Raw genomic sequence first — 12,797 nt, 5'->3', positions numbered from 1 at the left:
AATCCAATCCAACCTACTATAATTTGCCTGCAAGTATCGTTTGGCATCTGAAATCACTCCTCTAATAAATATGTAGGACACATAGACTCATGTTTTAGTATCTGAAGTGAGAGCTGACTCATGAAAGTTCATGCCCTAACACAAATTTTGTTAGTCTTTAAGGTGCAACTGGACACTCTTTTATAAAGCAACAGTGTGATATGCCTGGAAAACATCTCCATGTTAAGTATTTCAAATTGTGCACCAATTTGGATTTTTGCAGCTATGTCATTCTTAACCATTTCCTAAAAACCCTAGTTGTAATCCAGCAACATTTTAGCTGAAATAATTACTATCTCTTGTTTTCATCATAGTAAGGAATAAGGGCAGTTTCTAATTTCTAAAATTAAAAGCAACGAAGTCTTTAATTACCAAATGATAACACACCAGCAACAAGATTAAGAGCCCCACTGAACACACCAAGTTGTCAATGAGTCAGTACTATTTATTTACTATTGGCTGTCCAGGGTCCCAGACAGTGGTCTTCCATATTACCCATCTGATATTTTAAAGTGGGTATATCCAGGCTTGTAAATTGTAAAATATCAGTTAAATAAGTAGAACTGTCCATACAGCAGGCTCAAAAACTTAGATTTCTAAACTGTAGTTTGATAAAGCATCAGAAATCAGGGGCATTGCTATACTAGAATTAACACTAGAATTGAAGATTTACATGCTAGCCCCAATGAGAAGACATGAATTAGATTATATTCAAGATTGTGCTGCAAACCAGTGATTCCCTTGAAGGTGAAAAGCTCTTTCATTTACTAGGAATTTCCTGTATGTACCATAGATGGATGCACAGAATTCTTACTCTAAGTGAAGTAACATGCACAGACAGGACTCTACATTGGGGTGAATAGGATTAGGGAATACAATTAAGATGTCACTGCTATTTCCGTTGTTGTTGTTAGGTGCGAAGTCGTGTCCGACCCATTGCGACCCCATGGACAATGATCCTCCAGGCCTTCCTGTCCTCTACCATTCCCCAGAGTCCACCTACTGCTTCAGTTATCCATCCAGCCACCTCATTCTCTGTTGTCCCCTTCTTCTTTTGCCCTCGATCGCTCCCAGCATTATGCTCTTCTCCAGGGAGTCCTTCCTTCTCATCAGGTGGCCAAAGTATTTGAGTTTCATCTTCAGGATCTGGCCTTCTAAGGAGCAGTCAGGGCTGATCTCCTCTAGGACTGACCGGTTTGTTCGCCTTGCAGTCCAAGGGACTCGCAAGAGTCTTCTCCAGCACCAGAGTTCAAAAGCCTCAATTCTTTGATGCTCGGCCTTCCTTATGGTCCAACTTTTACAGCCATACATTGCAACTGGGTAGACCATAGCCTTGACTAGACGCACTTTTGTTGGCAGGGTGATGTCTCTGCTTTTTAGGATGCTGTCTAGATTTGCCATAGCTTTCCTCCCTAGGAGCAAGCATCTTTTAATTTCTTTGCTGCAGTCTCCATCTGCAGTTTGGCATCCAAACTGCAACAGCTTTTTGGCACATCCATATCACGGCGCCGCAGACTAAATAAGGGGTTCTGGGGCGGGATGTGTCCAGGATGAGGAAGGGTCTGGATTGGACCCTTCCTCCAGACAGGCAATTGGAGGGACCAATCGGCAGGCACTTTGCGCCTGCCGATTGGTCCCTCTGATTCCCAGCCCCAGCAACTGCGAGCCGTGCAGAGCGCGGCTCGCAGTTGCTCCTTTGCCAGTGGCCTGACGCGTCGGAGGAGCGAAGCGCCTCCGACGCGTCAGGCCGCCCGCAAGGGAGCCCACGGCAGCCGCACAGAGCGCGGTTGCCAGGGGCTTCCTGCCTGGTGGCCTGACGAAGCGCCTCTCGCCGCGTCAGGCTGCCGCCCGACGGAGCTGCCGACAAAAGACCGCCGCCTGGGGGAGCCCCACGAGAGAGTAAGTGCCTAGCGCCCGCTGTATTACTCATACAGTGGGCTTGATTACTAGTGTCCTAATAATCCAATTTCCTTCTTTTCCCGCTATCTCAAACCTGATTTGTCACAATCTAAGAAACCATCTCTGCACCGTACATTATGTATTTTTCAAGGTCCCTTCCACACTGAGCCATTTTTCTTCCTTAGCCCCTCAGCTACCATTCCCGCACCATTGACAACTAGAGGGTTTTCTATATTTTAAAAGGTAAATGCTAGATTACAGCAAAATAACAACAATTTGTAGCCAAAAGGTACTAGTTACTCTGAATTCTCAGCTTTTTATCAACTAGCTCCTTTCATTGCAATGGCAAGGAGTTTATTTTTTCCCTTCTGTTTCCTCAATGAAAAGGTTCAGGATATGCTTTTAAAAATGAAAGCTGGAAATTCAGAGCAGCTACTGGTTCATAGCTGTAGATTGTTTTGACATTACTGCATTAGAAGAAGGACTTTGTGATGTCTGTTAGCCTAAGACACCAGAGAGGGGCTATCAGAGAGACAGAGAGATAGAGAGACAAGGTTTGATCCCGCACCAGTGGCGCCACTCCAAGCCACCACTGGTGCATAGCTGCGTAGCTGCGTGTTCCACAGCTTTCTGTGTCCCCACAGAGGACACATTTCAGTGGGGCAGCTAGTCCACTGCTGAAATATGTCCCCGATGGCATACGGGTTCCACTGTGGGGGAGGGGTGTCAGTGGGGTGTGACTTTGCAGGAAGTTAGGATTGTGTGGGAATGCCATCCCACCTTTCTGCAAAAATCTTTAAAGCCCCGGTTTGTCCCAGGGTGCCACAAAGCACCATCAAGCTGACCAGGGCATTCCCTCCCCTCTGTTGGCCCCTGCAGTGGACAAAAGGGAGCATGGATTCTCCTATGTTCCTTAGCATGCACCAACTGAGTGCCCGATTTGCGGCATGCCCTGGAGTGGGCCAGAATAGCAGCGACATCATGTGGACACGGGCATTAGCCCATGCAGAATCAGCCTTATGTGCAGAGCTTCAGACTGCATGTCTGCTGCCTTACCACTCTGTACCACAAGAGGCTCTGACAGACTGCTACAAGAATATTATTTTAATACTTTGCAAAGCAGCCAGAAATAATTGTTTGCAAGTATTTTTCACTGATTTTAGGTTGCATCCCTTATCAACCTTGACTTGAGAGGAAAAATATTCATAACTAAAACTTTAAAAGTAGCCATCTGTACTTCCCCATACTTGTAAAGATAATATCTTTATTCTTAGATAATAATAGTTAATTCCTCCCCATCTGAAAACCTTTGATGATTATTTTGCTGTTTCTGACTCATTCTGCCTTCCATTAGATGGAGGCGTCCTTATAGAGAGTTGCCATCTGGTGAAATTCTTATTAGAAGATACTCAGTGTCAAAGAAAGATTTATCCTTTTGGATGAAAATACAAGTGAGTTGATGATGCAGTTCTAATCTGTGGCTGACCTTTCTTCTTTCTGCAACAATTCTTCACAGCAACAGGATGGAGAACTCATTATTATGCTATGATGATGTACAGTGACAAATCTCAGTAGGATTCAGCTCTTATTACAGACCACAAAGGTTGAAGGTGGCATTCAGATGAATAGGAATTACAAACAGGTTTAACATAAATCGTGTGAATGTGAGATGCATCCATTTTGAATAATGCAGAGTACCGTATTTCCTGCCAGACCTGTTTTGTTCTAACATGTGTTTTTTCATTAACTGCATTAACTGCATTAAGTGCAGCAACAACTTATTTTAACTGTCGTATGCTTCTTCTATTTATAAAATGGAACATTTATTCCAAATTTTGAAATCTCTCCAAAATGACTAAGTGTGAGTAGATCTGCTTACGATGGTTTCCTGACAGTGCAATCCTAAGAACACTTTCCTGGGAGTAAAGCACACTGAGTACATTTTAGCAGAACTCTGAGTAGAACCGCTTGTGATTGGTCTCTGAATCACTCAACCAATTCTGATTCCTTAAAGAACATGTAAAGGTTATATAAAAACTGACAGGGTAAGGTGCATAGTTATGACTACAGTCCAGAAGATCCTGTCCACTACTGAAAAGTATGGAGATCTTGGGACCTTCTGTTAAAAGCAAAAGATCCAAACACCCACATCTATTCAGGTCTACTCCCCAAGTTAATGAATTGATAAGCTCTTACTGGCATGCATAATTCATTCGTAATGGGCCTGGATTTTTCTCCCTGCCTACCATAATGGCATAGAAGTCTTACGATAATACAGGTATATGGAAGTTGAAATAAAGGATGATAGTTGATTAGTCCATTTCTGGGGAGCTGTCAGCTATGTATTTTCAACTTTTAGGGAGCAATCCTAATAAGATGTCAGGTGACTGTTGTGGGGAGAGGAAGGGAAGGCGATCGTAAGCCACTTTGAGACTTCTTCGGGTAGTGAAAAGCGAGTTATAAAACCCAACTCTTCATCATCCAAATAAGCCCCTTAAGTCCACAGTCTTATTCCTCCCGAAGCTGTAACTAGCCAGCTTAGTAGCGCAGACTTCTAATCTGGCATGCCGAGTTCGATTCTGCACTCCCTCACATACAGTCAGCTGGGTGACCTTGGGCTCACCCCAGCCCTGATAAGAGCTGTTCTGACTGAGCAGTGATATCAGGCCTCTCTCAGCCTCACCCACCTTACAGGGTGTCTGTTGTGGGGAGAGGAAAGGGAAGGTGAATGTAAGCTGTTTTGAGACTCCCTTCTGGTAGAGAAAAGTGGCATATAAGAACCTACTCTTCTTCTCCTAGTGAGCAAGCAATCCTAAACAGGCTTACTCAAAATCTTGCTCAGGACTGTTCAATTGAAACTTACTCCCAGAAGTGTTTTTTGGATTGCACTGTAAATAGTGCAGGGTCACATACTAGATTCAGTGATGATTTATACCAGTTTCTTCAGCTGGCCATTGTACCTGTGCCTTTAATTGGCACTTGATGTGCAGCCATTAGTAGCTGTTTACACTTTGAAAAGCTCATCATTGCATATCCAGTTGATGATAAAGGCAAAAGGCAAAGCCATATGGCAGTCTTAGTTCTAATACCACGGTTAAGAATATGGATATAGGGTATTGTCCTGTATCTAGTGAGGACAAAGGCAAATATCCTGTTTATTTTATCAAAGATGGTGTGCAGCCACTGAGGGCTGTGCATTCTTTCCTTACAACAGGCCCCTCTATATATTTAGGAAGGGCACATGATTTTGTTTGGGTGAACAGTGTAGTGTGAGTCCAACAGGCCCTGGACTAGAGTAACAAAGTAAATATTGAGGCAAATCCAGCTGGGAGGCGGTTAGTTCAGTTGTGGAAGACATTCCTTTAGGTGATGGATGTGAGGAGGAATGCAACCAGGAGAAGCTTCGCTCCGATGGATGGGAAAGGCTGAATTGGAGGGGAGGGGGATAAGATAGCGGTTGCTGGGTGGGCAGCGCAGAGCACAGGCGCTTTGGCTGCAGCGTGGTTTGCCCACCCACAGTAAGTGCCAGGTGACAAGCAGACCCTATATATGCTGCCGAGCGGCGCGTCCGTCTGTGCACAAGGCTCTCTCTCCTCTCCGAAAATAAAGTTTGTTCCTAGTTTGGCGCCTGGTCGCTCTGGCAGAGAGCGGAGTATGGACGAAGCATCCAACTCCGACCCCCTGGCCCTCGGACCTAACCTGTCTAGCACCCAATACGCGGGCTGGAACTCGAACCTCTCCTTCCCATCCCTCTGGGCTGCGCCCGGGCAGCCTGCGCGGACAATATCGGCGGCCGTGATCCTACTCCTGGGCTTGGTGGGCAACGCTCTGCTCCTCCACCGGCTCCGCTGCGGCGGCTGCTGCTGCGCGGGTCGCTTCGCGCGGCGGCGAAAAATGGATTTCCTTCTCGCACACCTGGCCGTAGCGGATCTCTACGGCTGCGGGCTGGCTCTTCTCTCGCAGCTTCCCCCGGCGGCGGACGCCGGCGAGGCGGAGTGGCCGGCGGGGGACGCCACCTGCCGCTTGTTCCGGCTCCTGCAGGGGTCCGGCCTGCTGGCCCCGTCGCACATGCTGGTGCTGCTGGCCCTGGAGCGGCACCACGTCGTGCGGGGCCCTCAGCACCTGCCACAGCCGCAGCAGCTGGCCGCCTTCGTGCCCGCCCGAGGAGCCCTGGCCGCGCTGGGCTGGCTGCTGGCGCTGCTGCTTGCCCTGCCGCAAGCCTTCGTGTACAGGCTGGCCCCGCCGCACGGCGGAAGCCGTTGCCTCAGCATTTTCGCCCAGCTGCCCCCTTGGCACGGCCGAGCCTACGCCGTGTACGGGCTCCTGACGAGCTTCGTGGCGCCCGCCTGCCTCCTGGGCGGAACCTGCGGCCGCATGCTCAGCGCCCTGAGCGCCTCCAGCGCCAAGGAGGAGGAGCCGTCCCGGGGCGCTGGAGGCAGCTCCCGCCAGCACCGCGCCGAGCTCCCGGGCGTCGCGGCTCCGCCACCGCTCCTCCTGCGGCTCCTGCCGGTGGCCCAGTGCGCCTTGCCGTCGCCCAGCGCGCCCCGCAGCCTGCCCCGCGCGCGCGCCCGGGCGCTGCATCTGACTCTGGCGCTGACGACGCTCTTCGCGCTGTGCGGTTTCCCGCGCTTGGCTCTGGAACTCGGGTTGGCGTTCGCCTCCCCCGCCAGCACCGCCGAGGAAACGCGGACCACTTTGGGCAGCATCATGGCAGCCACCAACTGCGCCCTCAACCCCTACGTGTGCCTAATATTCCACAGCCACCGGCCGTGGGCGCGGCGCCTCCAGAGCAGCCTCTGCCGCTGCCCCGACGGACAGCCGCGGCGCCGGGCTCCCCACCGACACCGCCCACCGCCGCCACAGGTGGCCGCCGAGCGCACTGGGCTCTGGTTTTGTCCCTGCCAGACGAAGCCGCCCACCGCCTCCGCGGTTGTCCAGCAGCAGGAGGCTGAGGCCCGGGCTGCTGCTGCTTGCGAGAGCGGATTGTAACAAACGAACACCTGCTGCTCTCGGAAAGGGGCGAATTTAAGGCACTGGAGTCCCCTGTGGAATTGGGCGCTCGCAAAGGCCACTCTCAAGCAGGCTCCAGCTTCCAAAAAGAGGTGACAAGGCACAAGTTTGCCCGCTGTTCATGCTTCTGATCTCAGAAGGATTCCAGATCTAATCTTCAGTGGGGGCAGGAAACATGTTTTGGTTGCTCACAGAATCCACTGCTATTTTAAAAATCCAACTACTGAACCCACTTTCTGAAAAGAGACTGACTTGAGCCCTTAGCTTTCTCCAAAGAAAAGGAAACCATTTGGGTCAATGTCTTCAGAGCTAACTATAATTTTAAGCATTTATTTGGAATAAAATTCCTAGACAGGGATTTAAAGAGTTAGTGTTACCGGGTTGCCAAATGTTGTGATATTTTGTTCAGTTTCCTGTAGCCCCTAAATTTGGTGTAGTGGGAACGTTTACACCTTTACTGCAGGAAAAGTTTGTTGCCAGAATTGACACATCAAATTTTGATGTCCTGTAAATTATGCTAGGAGCTGTACAAGCTGTTATAATAGGCATTTCATAGATCACCTGTAGGTCATCAGGGCTGATTCTGTATAACCCGTTTGCTTCTTCAGCAATTGTACAGTTTTACTTTTAATTATTAAATATTTCATAGCTTTATTTTTTTTAAGAGAGGCAAAATAATCAGGACAGCTATTGCCAGGCAAAGGCAGCAAATATTCATGTCATTCTGATCTGTTTGGTCATATTTCTGCAGCAGCATTGCAAATAGTTCTATAGATTTAAAAACTGATCTATAAAATAAGGCATTTTTGTACATGAATCATAGGATAGCTGTTGTCACATTTTGTTCTGTTGTGTAAGATGTTAAAATCAGTAATGAAGGCTGAGGCAGTGGTCTGGGGGGCAGATGGTTGACAGAAACTAGCAGGTACAAAATATACCTTAGAAAACTGAAAGAACTTTTAAAATTATTTAACTCCCTTGAATGTTGATGGCTGATGTGCTCAAAAATGTGCCGTTTAAAGAAATATCTTATATAAGTATGCACATGTGCCACAGCTTCCACAACTACAGTGGTGTGTAGAGAATAATAATTTCACCTTTGAAGTGTATGGCGTATATTTTCTTCCTTTTTCTGATGACAGGGAGGCACTAGTGTAGTAGATTGTTTTTATGCCATTTGCTCCAACAGGGGGAATTATGTGCAAAGAGACAGCTTGGCTAGAATCACTGCTCATGAACTGTCAGTTTGAATTCTATTTCCTAGGTTGTTTTTTCCACACAAAAGCTTGTTCCTTGGGCACAAATTTGTTTGCGATTGGTCTCAAGAAATCATGTGCCTTCTCCCAGTCATCGTCATCCTGCTCCTGCCTTGAATTTAAAAGACAGTGGGTTGATATATTGTATCTATTCATCTAGATGAGGGATTCCCAATGAGGGGTCTGTGGACTCCTGGGGGCCCACATGAGTTGAGAGGAGGGGGTTATGGACTCAGCCACAAGCTAGAGAACCAGCTGCTTCCATTGCTCTCCCCCCCCCCAAGCGTAAAGTTCTCTAGTGGTTTCTGTGCCTGTGATCTATGGTATCAAAAGGCTAAGAAATGTAAGATATAAAAAATTGACCTCTCTTTAAAAAGCTCAGATGAGCAGAAGAAAAGTACAGAGACCATGTATCACAGCAGTCTTCCTTGTTTAGCTAAGTTATATTAACATATGTATGGGGTGGGTGGGATTTCAGCCCTAGAATCAAACTTGCTGAGAAACTCTAGTACAACATTGTCCCATAGAGTCTCCCATTGTTTTATGAAGAGGAAAATTCTGTCTAATGATGTTGTCATTTATGTCAAGAAAAAAATTAACGTTTGAGGCTTTACATCCTGTTAGTGGTGGTGGAAAGTGCCTCCAGTCACAACTGACTTATGGCAACCCCGTAGGGCAAGAGACACTTAGAGGTAGTTTGCCATTGCTTGGCGCTGCGACATGATGCTGGTATCAGGTTTCCCATCCAAATACTAGCCAGGGCCAATCCTGCTTAGCTTCTGAGGTCTAATGAGACAGGGCTAGTCTGGGCTATACATCTTACTCTTCCCAGTTTAAAATTCTGCATTAATATTCTGGAGCTTGTTGGAGAACAGCAGGAAGCAGGAGGACTAGCTGTCTGCACTCTAGTGAAGCAGATTGAAAGAAACTGAAACACTCATTTTTTGTCCCTTGCTTTGTGGAGATAAAGGTGAAGAGCTGGGTCTAATTCTCTTACAATAAAATGAGAACAACAGTTGCTAGGGAGAAGCTGCCTGCACATTTCTCTTGGTTATTTAGACCAAGTGACACACAATGTAGAATATGTCTTTTGGTAAATAGCACTGCTATTTTGCTGCTATATATGAACAAGTATTCAGAGTATACTAAATGAAGGCTAGATTAAGTATTTACAAGATTTATGCAGACAGTAACATAAACCAAGACTACAGCTTTGAAAGACCTTAAGACGTCAACTCCCTTTCGACGTTCATCCTTACATAGAAGGATGTAAGAATTGCACCCACTGATTAACATTGTGCATAAGGGCTTTTTACACGTTCAATTGAATCCATGGATGTTGGGGAGGGGGAAGGGGCCAGCAGAGGTGCTATCATTCCACTCTCTATGTGTTCAATAACTGCATATGGAACTAACTTTAATATACCCAGTGCTGACTACTAGTATCACATGCATTTCAGTTTTTGGCTGAAAAACAGCTGCTATCTGCCATACAACCAAACACACTGCAAATAGTTAAGGACAATCCATGCAATTCTGTATGCACAGTTGGCTTTGAAACCATGAGTACCTCTCTTCTTAGTTTCTTATTGAATAAGGGAGCCTCTATACACAGAGACACTAATCTGGATGGCCCAAATTAGCCCAATCTCATCAGATTGTAGAAGCTGGGTTAGTACTTGGATATTAGACCAAGGAAGTTTAGGGTTGCTATGCAGAGGCAGGCAATTGCAAGCCACCTCCTGTTTGCACCTTGCCTTGAAAACCTTACAGGGTAGCTGAAAGTCAGCTGTGACTTGATGGTACTTTCCACATATACAGAGACATACCTTGGAATACCAGTGCTGGGAGGCAGCACCAGGGCAAGTCTTGGCCTCTGTTTTGTTAGCCCTTCAGGCTAACTGGTTATCCATTTTGCTGAGCTAGATGGACCAGTGGTCTGATCCAGCAAGCTCTACATACATTCTTATAAAAAGATGCAGAGTTAAAGAGGAAATTCTAAATCCATATTTTATATGTTATGGTCTGGGTTTTCAATTATATTTGAATAGAGGTAGTGTGATGGGAAGTCTGACTTGTACGGTTAGTACTATAACATCTACCTGACAGACTGAGCTTGTCAAGTGGCTTCTCAATAAAGCTAATTCAGATGAGGCATGAGGTAAGAAAAAACCAATAACTTTTATTAGCTTTCTTGGACAGAATTACATTGAGTAGAGACCTGAAACTATATTCAAGTGTAATGTACAGCACTTACAGGTTCATTCAGGTATAATGTTTCAGTTGTAAATTTCTGAATACAGAGACCAAGTATCAGTCAAACTTTAATTCCCTAGGTGACTTTTTTGCTTTTTCACAACCTTAGATATCTCAAAGTGTATGAGCTTTTGGAATTTGCTTTAACCAGTTTATCCTTGAAACTCGGCTCAGAGAGGTACAGTTGTCAGCTACTCCCTCTGCCACAAAAAACAGCCTTGGCCCAGCATAAATAAGCTAAAAGTGTCATCAGACCTCCACCCTACGGTTGAGGCCAGGGCGAAGAGAAGATCTATGGGCCTTCCCAAAGGAGGAGTATCCCACCATATGTCATCGGTGGTGGTCATCCTCTCACCTGATTTCCCAGCGAGGTGGGTGGATTGGTTGCTACCAGTTGTTGGTAGTTTTTAATTACTGGTTTTAAAGGAAAATAGGGGTCTAGGGGATTGTATTATTTTGTAACCTGCCACAAGCCGGCTTTGCTGAGAGTGGTGGGTAATAAATTTAATAATAACCACCACCACCACCTAACAGTATTTTTCCAGAGATGAGGGAAGGGACAAGATAAAGCCAGGCAGTAAGTTCTCAAATATCGACAAAATGTTATTAAGCTCATCCCAAGAAAATTCAGAAACACCCCACTGTATTTAACCCATACACATGTGGACATCTATACATACTAAGGCAAGCTTTAGACAGAGCTGATACAATGTGAATGGGAAAATCTTGACAGGCAGTGATGGGGGATTTTGCCCTTCCTTTTCCCTTAACTGCTTTTATGCTTCTTTGTGTATCAGTTCACTCTATAGTTTGTGCCCTCCTTTCTAGGAATGATATGAATCAGCCAGACCCAGGTAGATGATGCCACAGTTTTCTTGGGAGAATGGCATGTTTTGGGCAACCTAATGAAAACTCCTTTCCCCCTTATCAAACTACTTTTGCAGTTGATGTTTGCTGCAAACAATGGACAGACTTAACTGCTTGGAGCTTGTCCCTCCATGGTCTTCAAGTGGGCACAATCAAACCTAGCCATATTCACTCACATGTTTATGTCTTCAGCCTAGCATTCTATGAAACAAATATCAGTTAATAATAAAAACACTGGCTAGCAATGCATGATGGTTAAAGGAAAGGAAAAATTCAAGTATGGAAATTTTTGTAAAAGGTCTACAAAGCAAATGATTCAGTAAACAATTCAAAATTTTAGTTTCTCACACAGTCTCCTTTTAAAGCATTTGCTAAATTAGCCTACTCTCCCTAAAAATCAGGCTCTGGGACTTATAAAGCCTCCTCAGACAAGAGAAGAACAAACCTGATCTGACTCAAATGTGACAAGTCTATGGATTTTCCTCTCTACTTTCCCACTCCCACCTGGGTCCTCCTACCTGAGCTACTCAGCCAGGCCTGTGGTGGCTACCAAGCTACTTATTGCCAAGCAGCTCACCCAGGCCCAGTAGCAGCCACCATGCAACTTTTCTGGTGATTTGCTGTTGTGCAACCTGAACAAGCCCAGCTGCCACAGTGGGTAACTTGCCACTTATACAACTTGTGCAGCTTGGTCAGGTTGGGAATTTGCATAACTTGTACAAGTGACTTGCTACTGTGCAACCTTTGATGCTTGGTCAGAGTTTTCCAAGGGAGAGGCTGAAAGGATAACAGAGAATGGAAAGCTAAAGACTGAGGAGAGCAAGAGATGGAAGAAGTTAACCAGGGTGTGTGTGTGAGGGGGGGGAGTGAAGTGTGAATACAGGGGTAAATGAGATGGTATCCACAAGTCCTTACGAGTCCCCTGCTTATGAATAATCTTTTCCTCTGCACCCTTTACTAAGAACACAAATTCATGTTCAGAAGCTTGATACTGTACTTAGGTGTTGCTCGGACAAGAATATTGCTGTTGTAATTGTATTGGCTGTTTTTTTTTCCTGAGTGTACAGTTTGGACTGGTGCACACATGCCAATCAGTGGCCTCTTAACTACAGTTAAAAGACTAAGTGAGAGCAACTGCGAATCACAAGCTTCCTTTCTCCAGCAGACGTTCTTACATTCTTCTCTGCCTGATGTAACTTCAGTTACATATTAAACATAGACACCAATTTGGTGTAGTGGTTAAGAGTGTGGGCTTCTAATCTGGCATGCCGGGTTCAATTCTGCACTCCCCCACATGCAACCAGCTGGGTGACCTTGGCTCGCCACAGAACTGATAAAACTGTTCTGACTGAGCAGTCATATCAGGGCTCTCTCAGCTTCACCCACCTCACAGGGTGTCTGTGGTGGGGAGAGGAAAGGGAAGGCGACTGTAAGCTGCTTTGAGCCTCCTTTGGGTAGAGTAAAGCGACA

General features: G+C 46.1%; 2 protein-coding genes across 2 annotated transcripts in view; both read left to right on the top strand.

Moving 5' to 3' along the window:
* The window catches only part of SPATA9 (spermatogenesis associated 9), a 46,121-nt gene that overhangs the window by 27,528 nt on the left and 5,796 nt on the right, over window positions 1-12,797 (top strand). The gene's annotated exons all lie outside the window — the stretch shown is intronic.
* Window positions 5,593-12,646, top strand: GPR150 (G protein-coupled receptor 150). Its single transcript, XM_077347629.1, has one exon. It carries the CDS (start codon window positions 5,593-5,595, stop codon window positions 6,925-6,927), a length of 1,335 nt encoding a protein of 444 aa, XP_077203744.1. The 3' UTR covers window positions 6,928-12,646.

This window comes from Paroedura picta, chromosome 7 (genome assembly GCF_049243985.1).
Source record: "Paroedura picta isolate Pp20150507F chromosome 7, Ppicta_v3.0, whole genome shotgun sequence".
Taxonomy (NCBI): Eukaryota; Metazoa; Chordata; class Lepidosauria; order Squamata; family Gekkonidae; genus Paroedura; species Paroedura picta.
The sequence above is the reverse complement of the archived record's forward strand: the minus strand, read 5'-3'. Positions and strand labels throughout refer to the sequence as shown.

Coding starts and splice junctions, on each gene's coding strand:
- GPR150 (XM_077347629.1), top strand. CDS start 5,593: ATGGACGAAGCATCCAACTCCGACCCCCTGGCCCTCGGACCTAACCTG.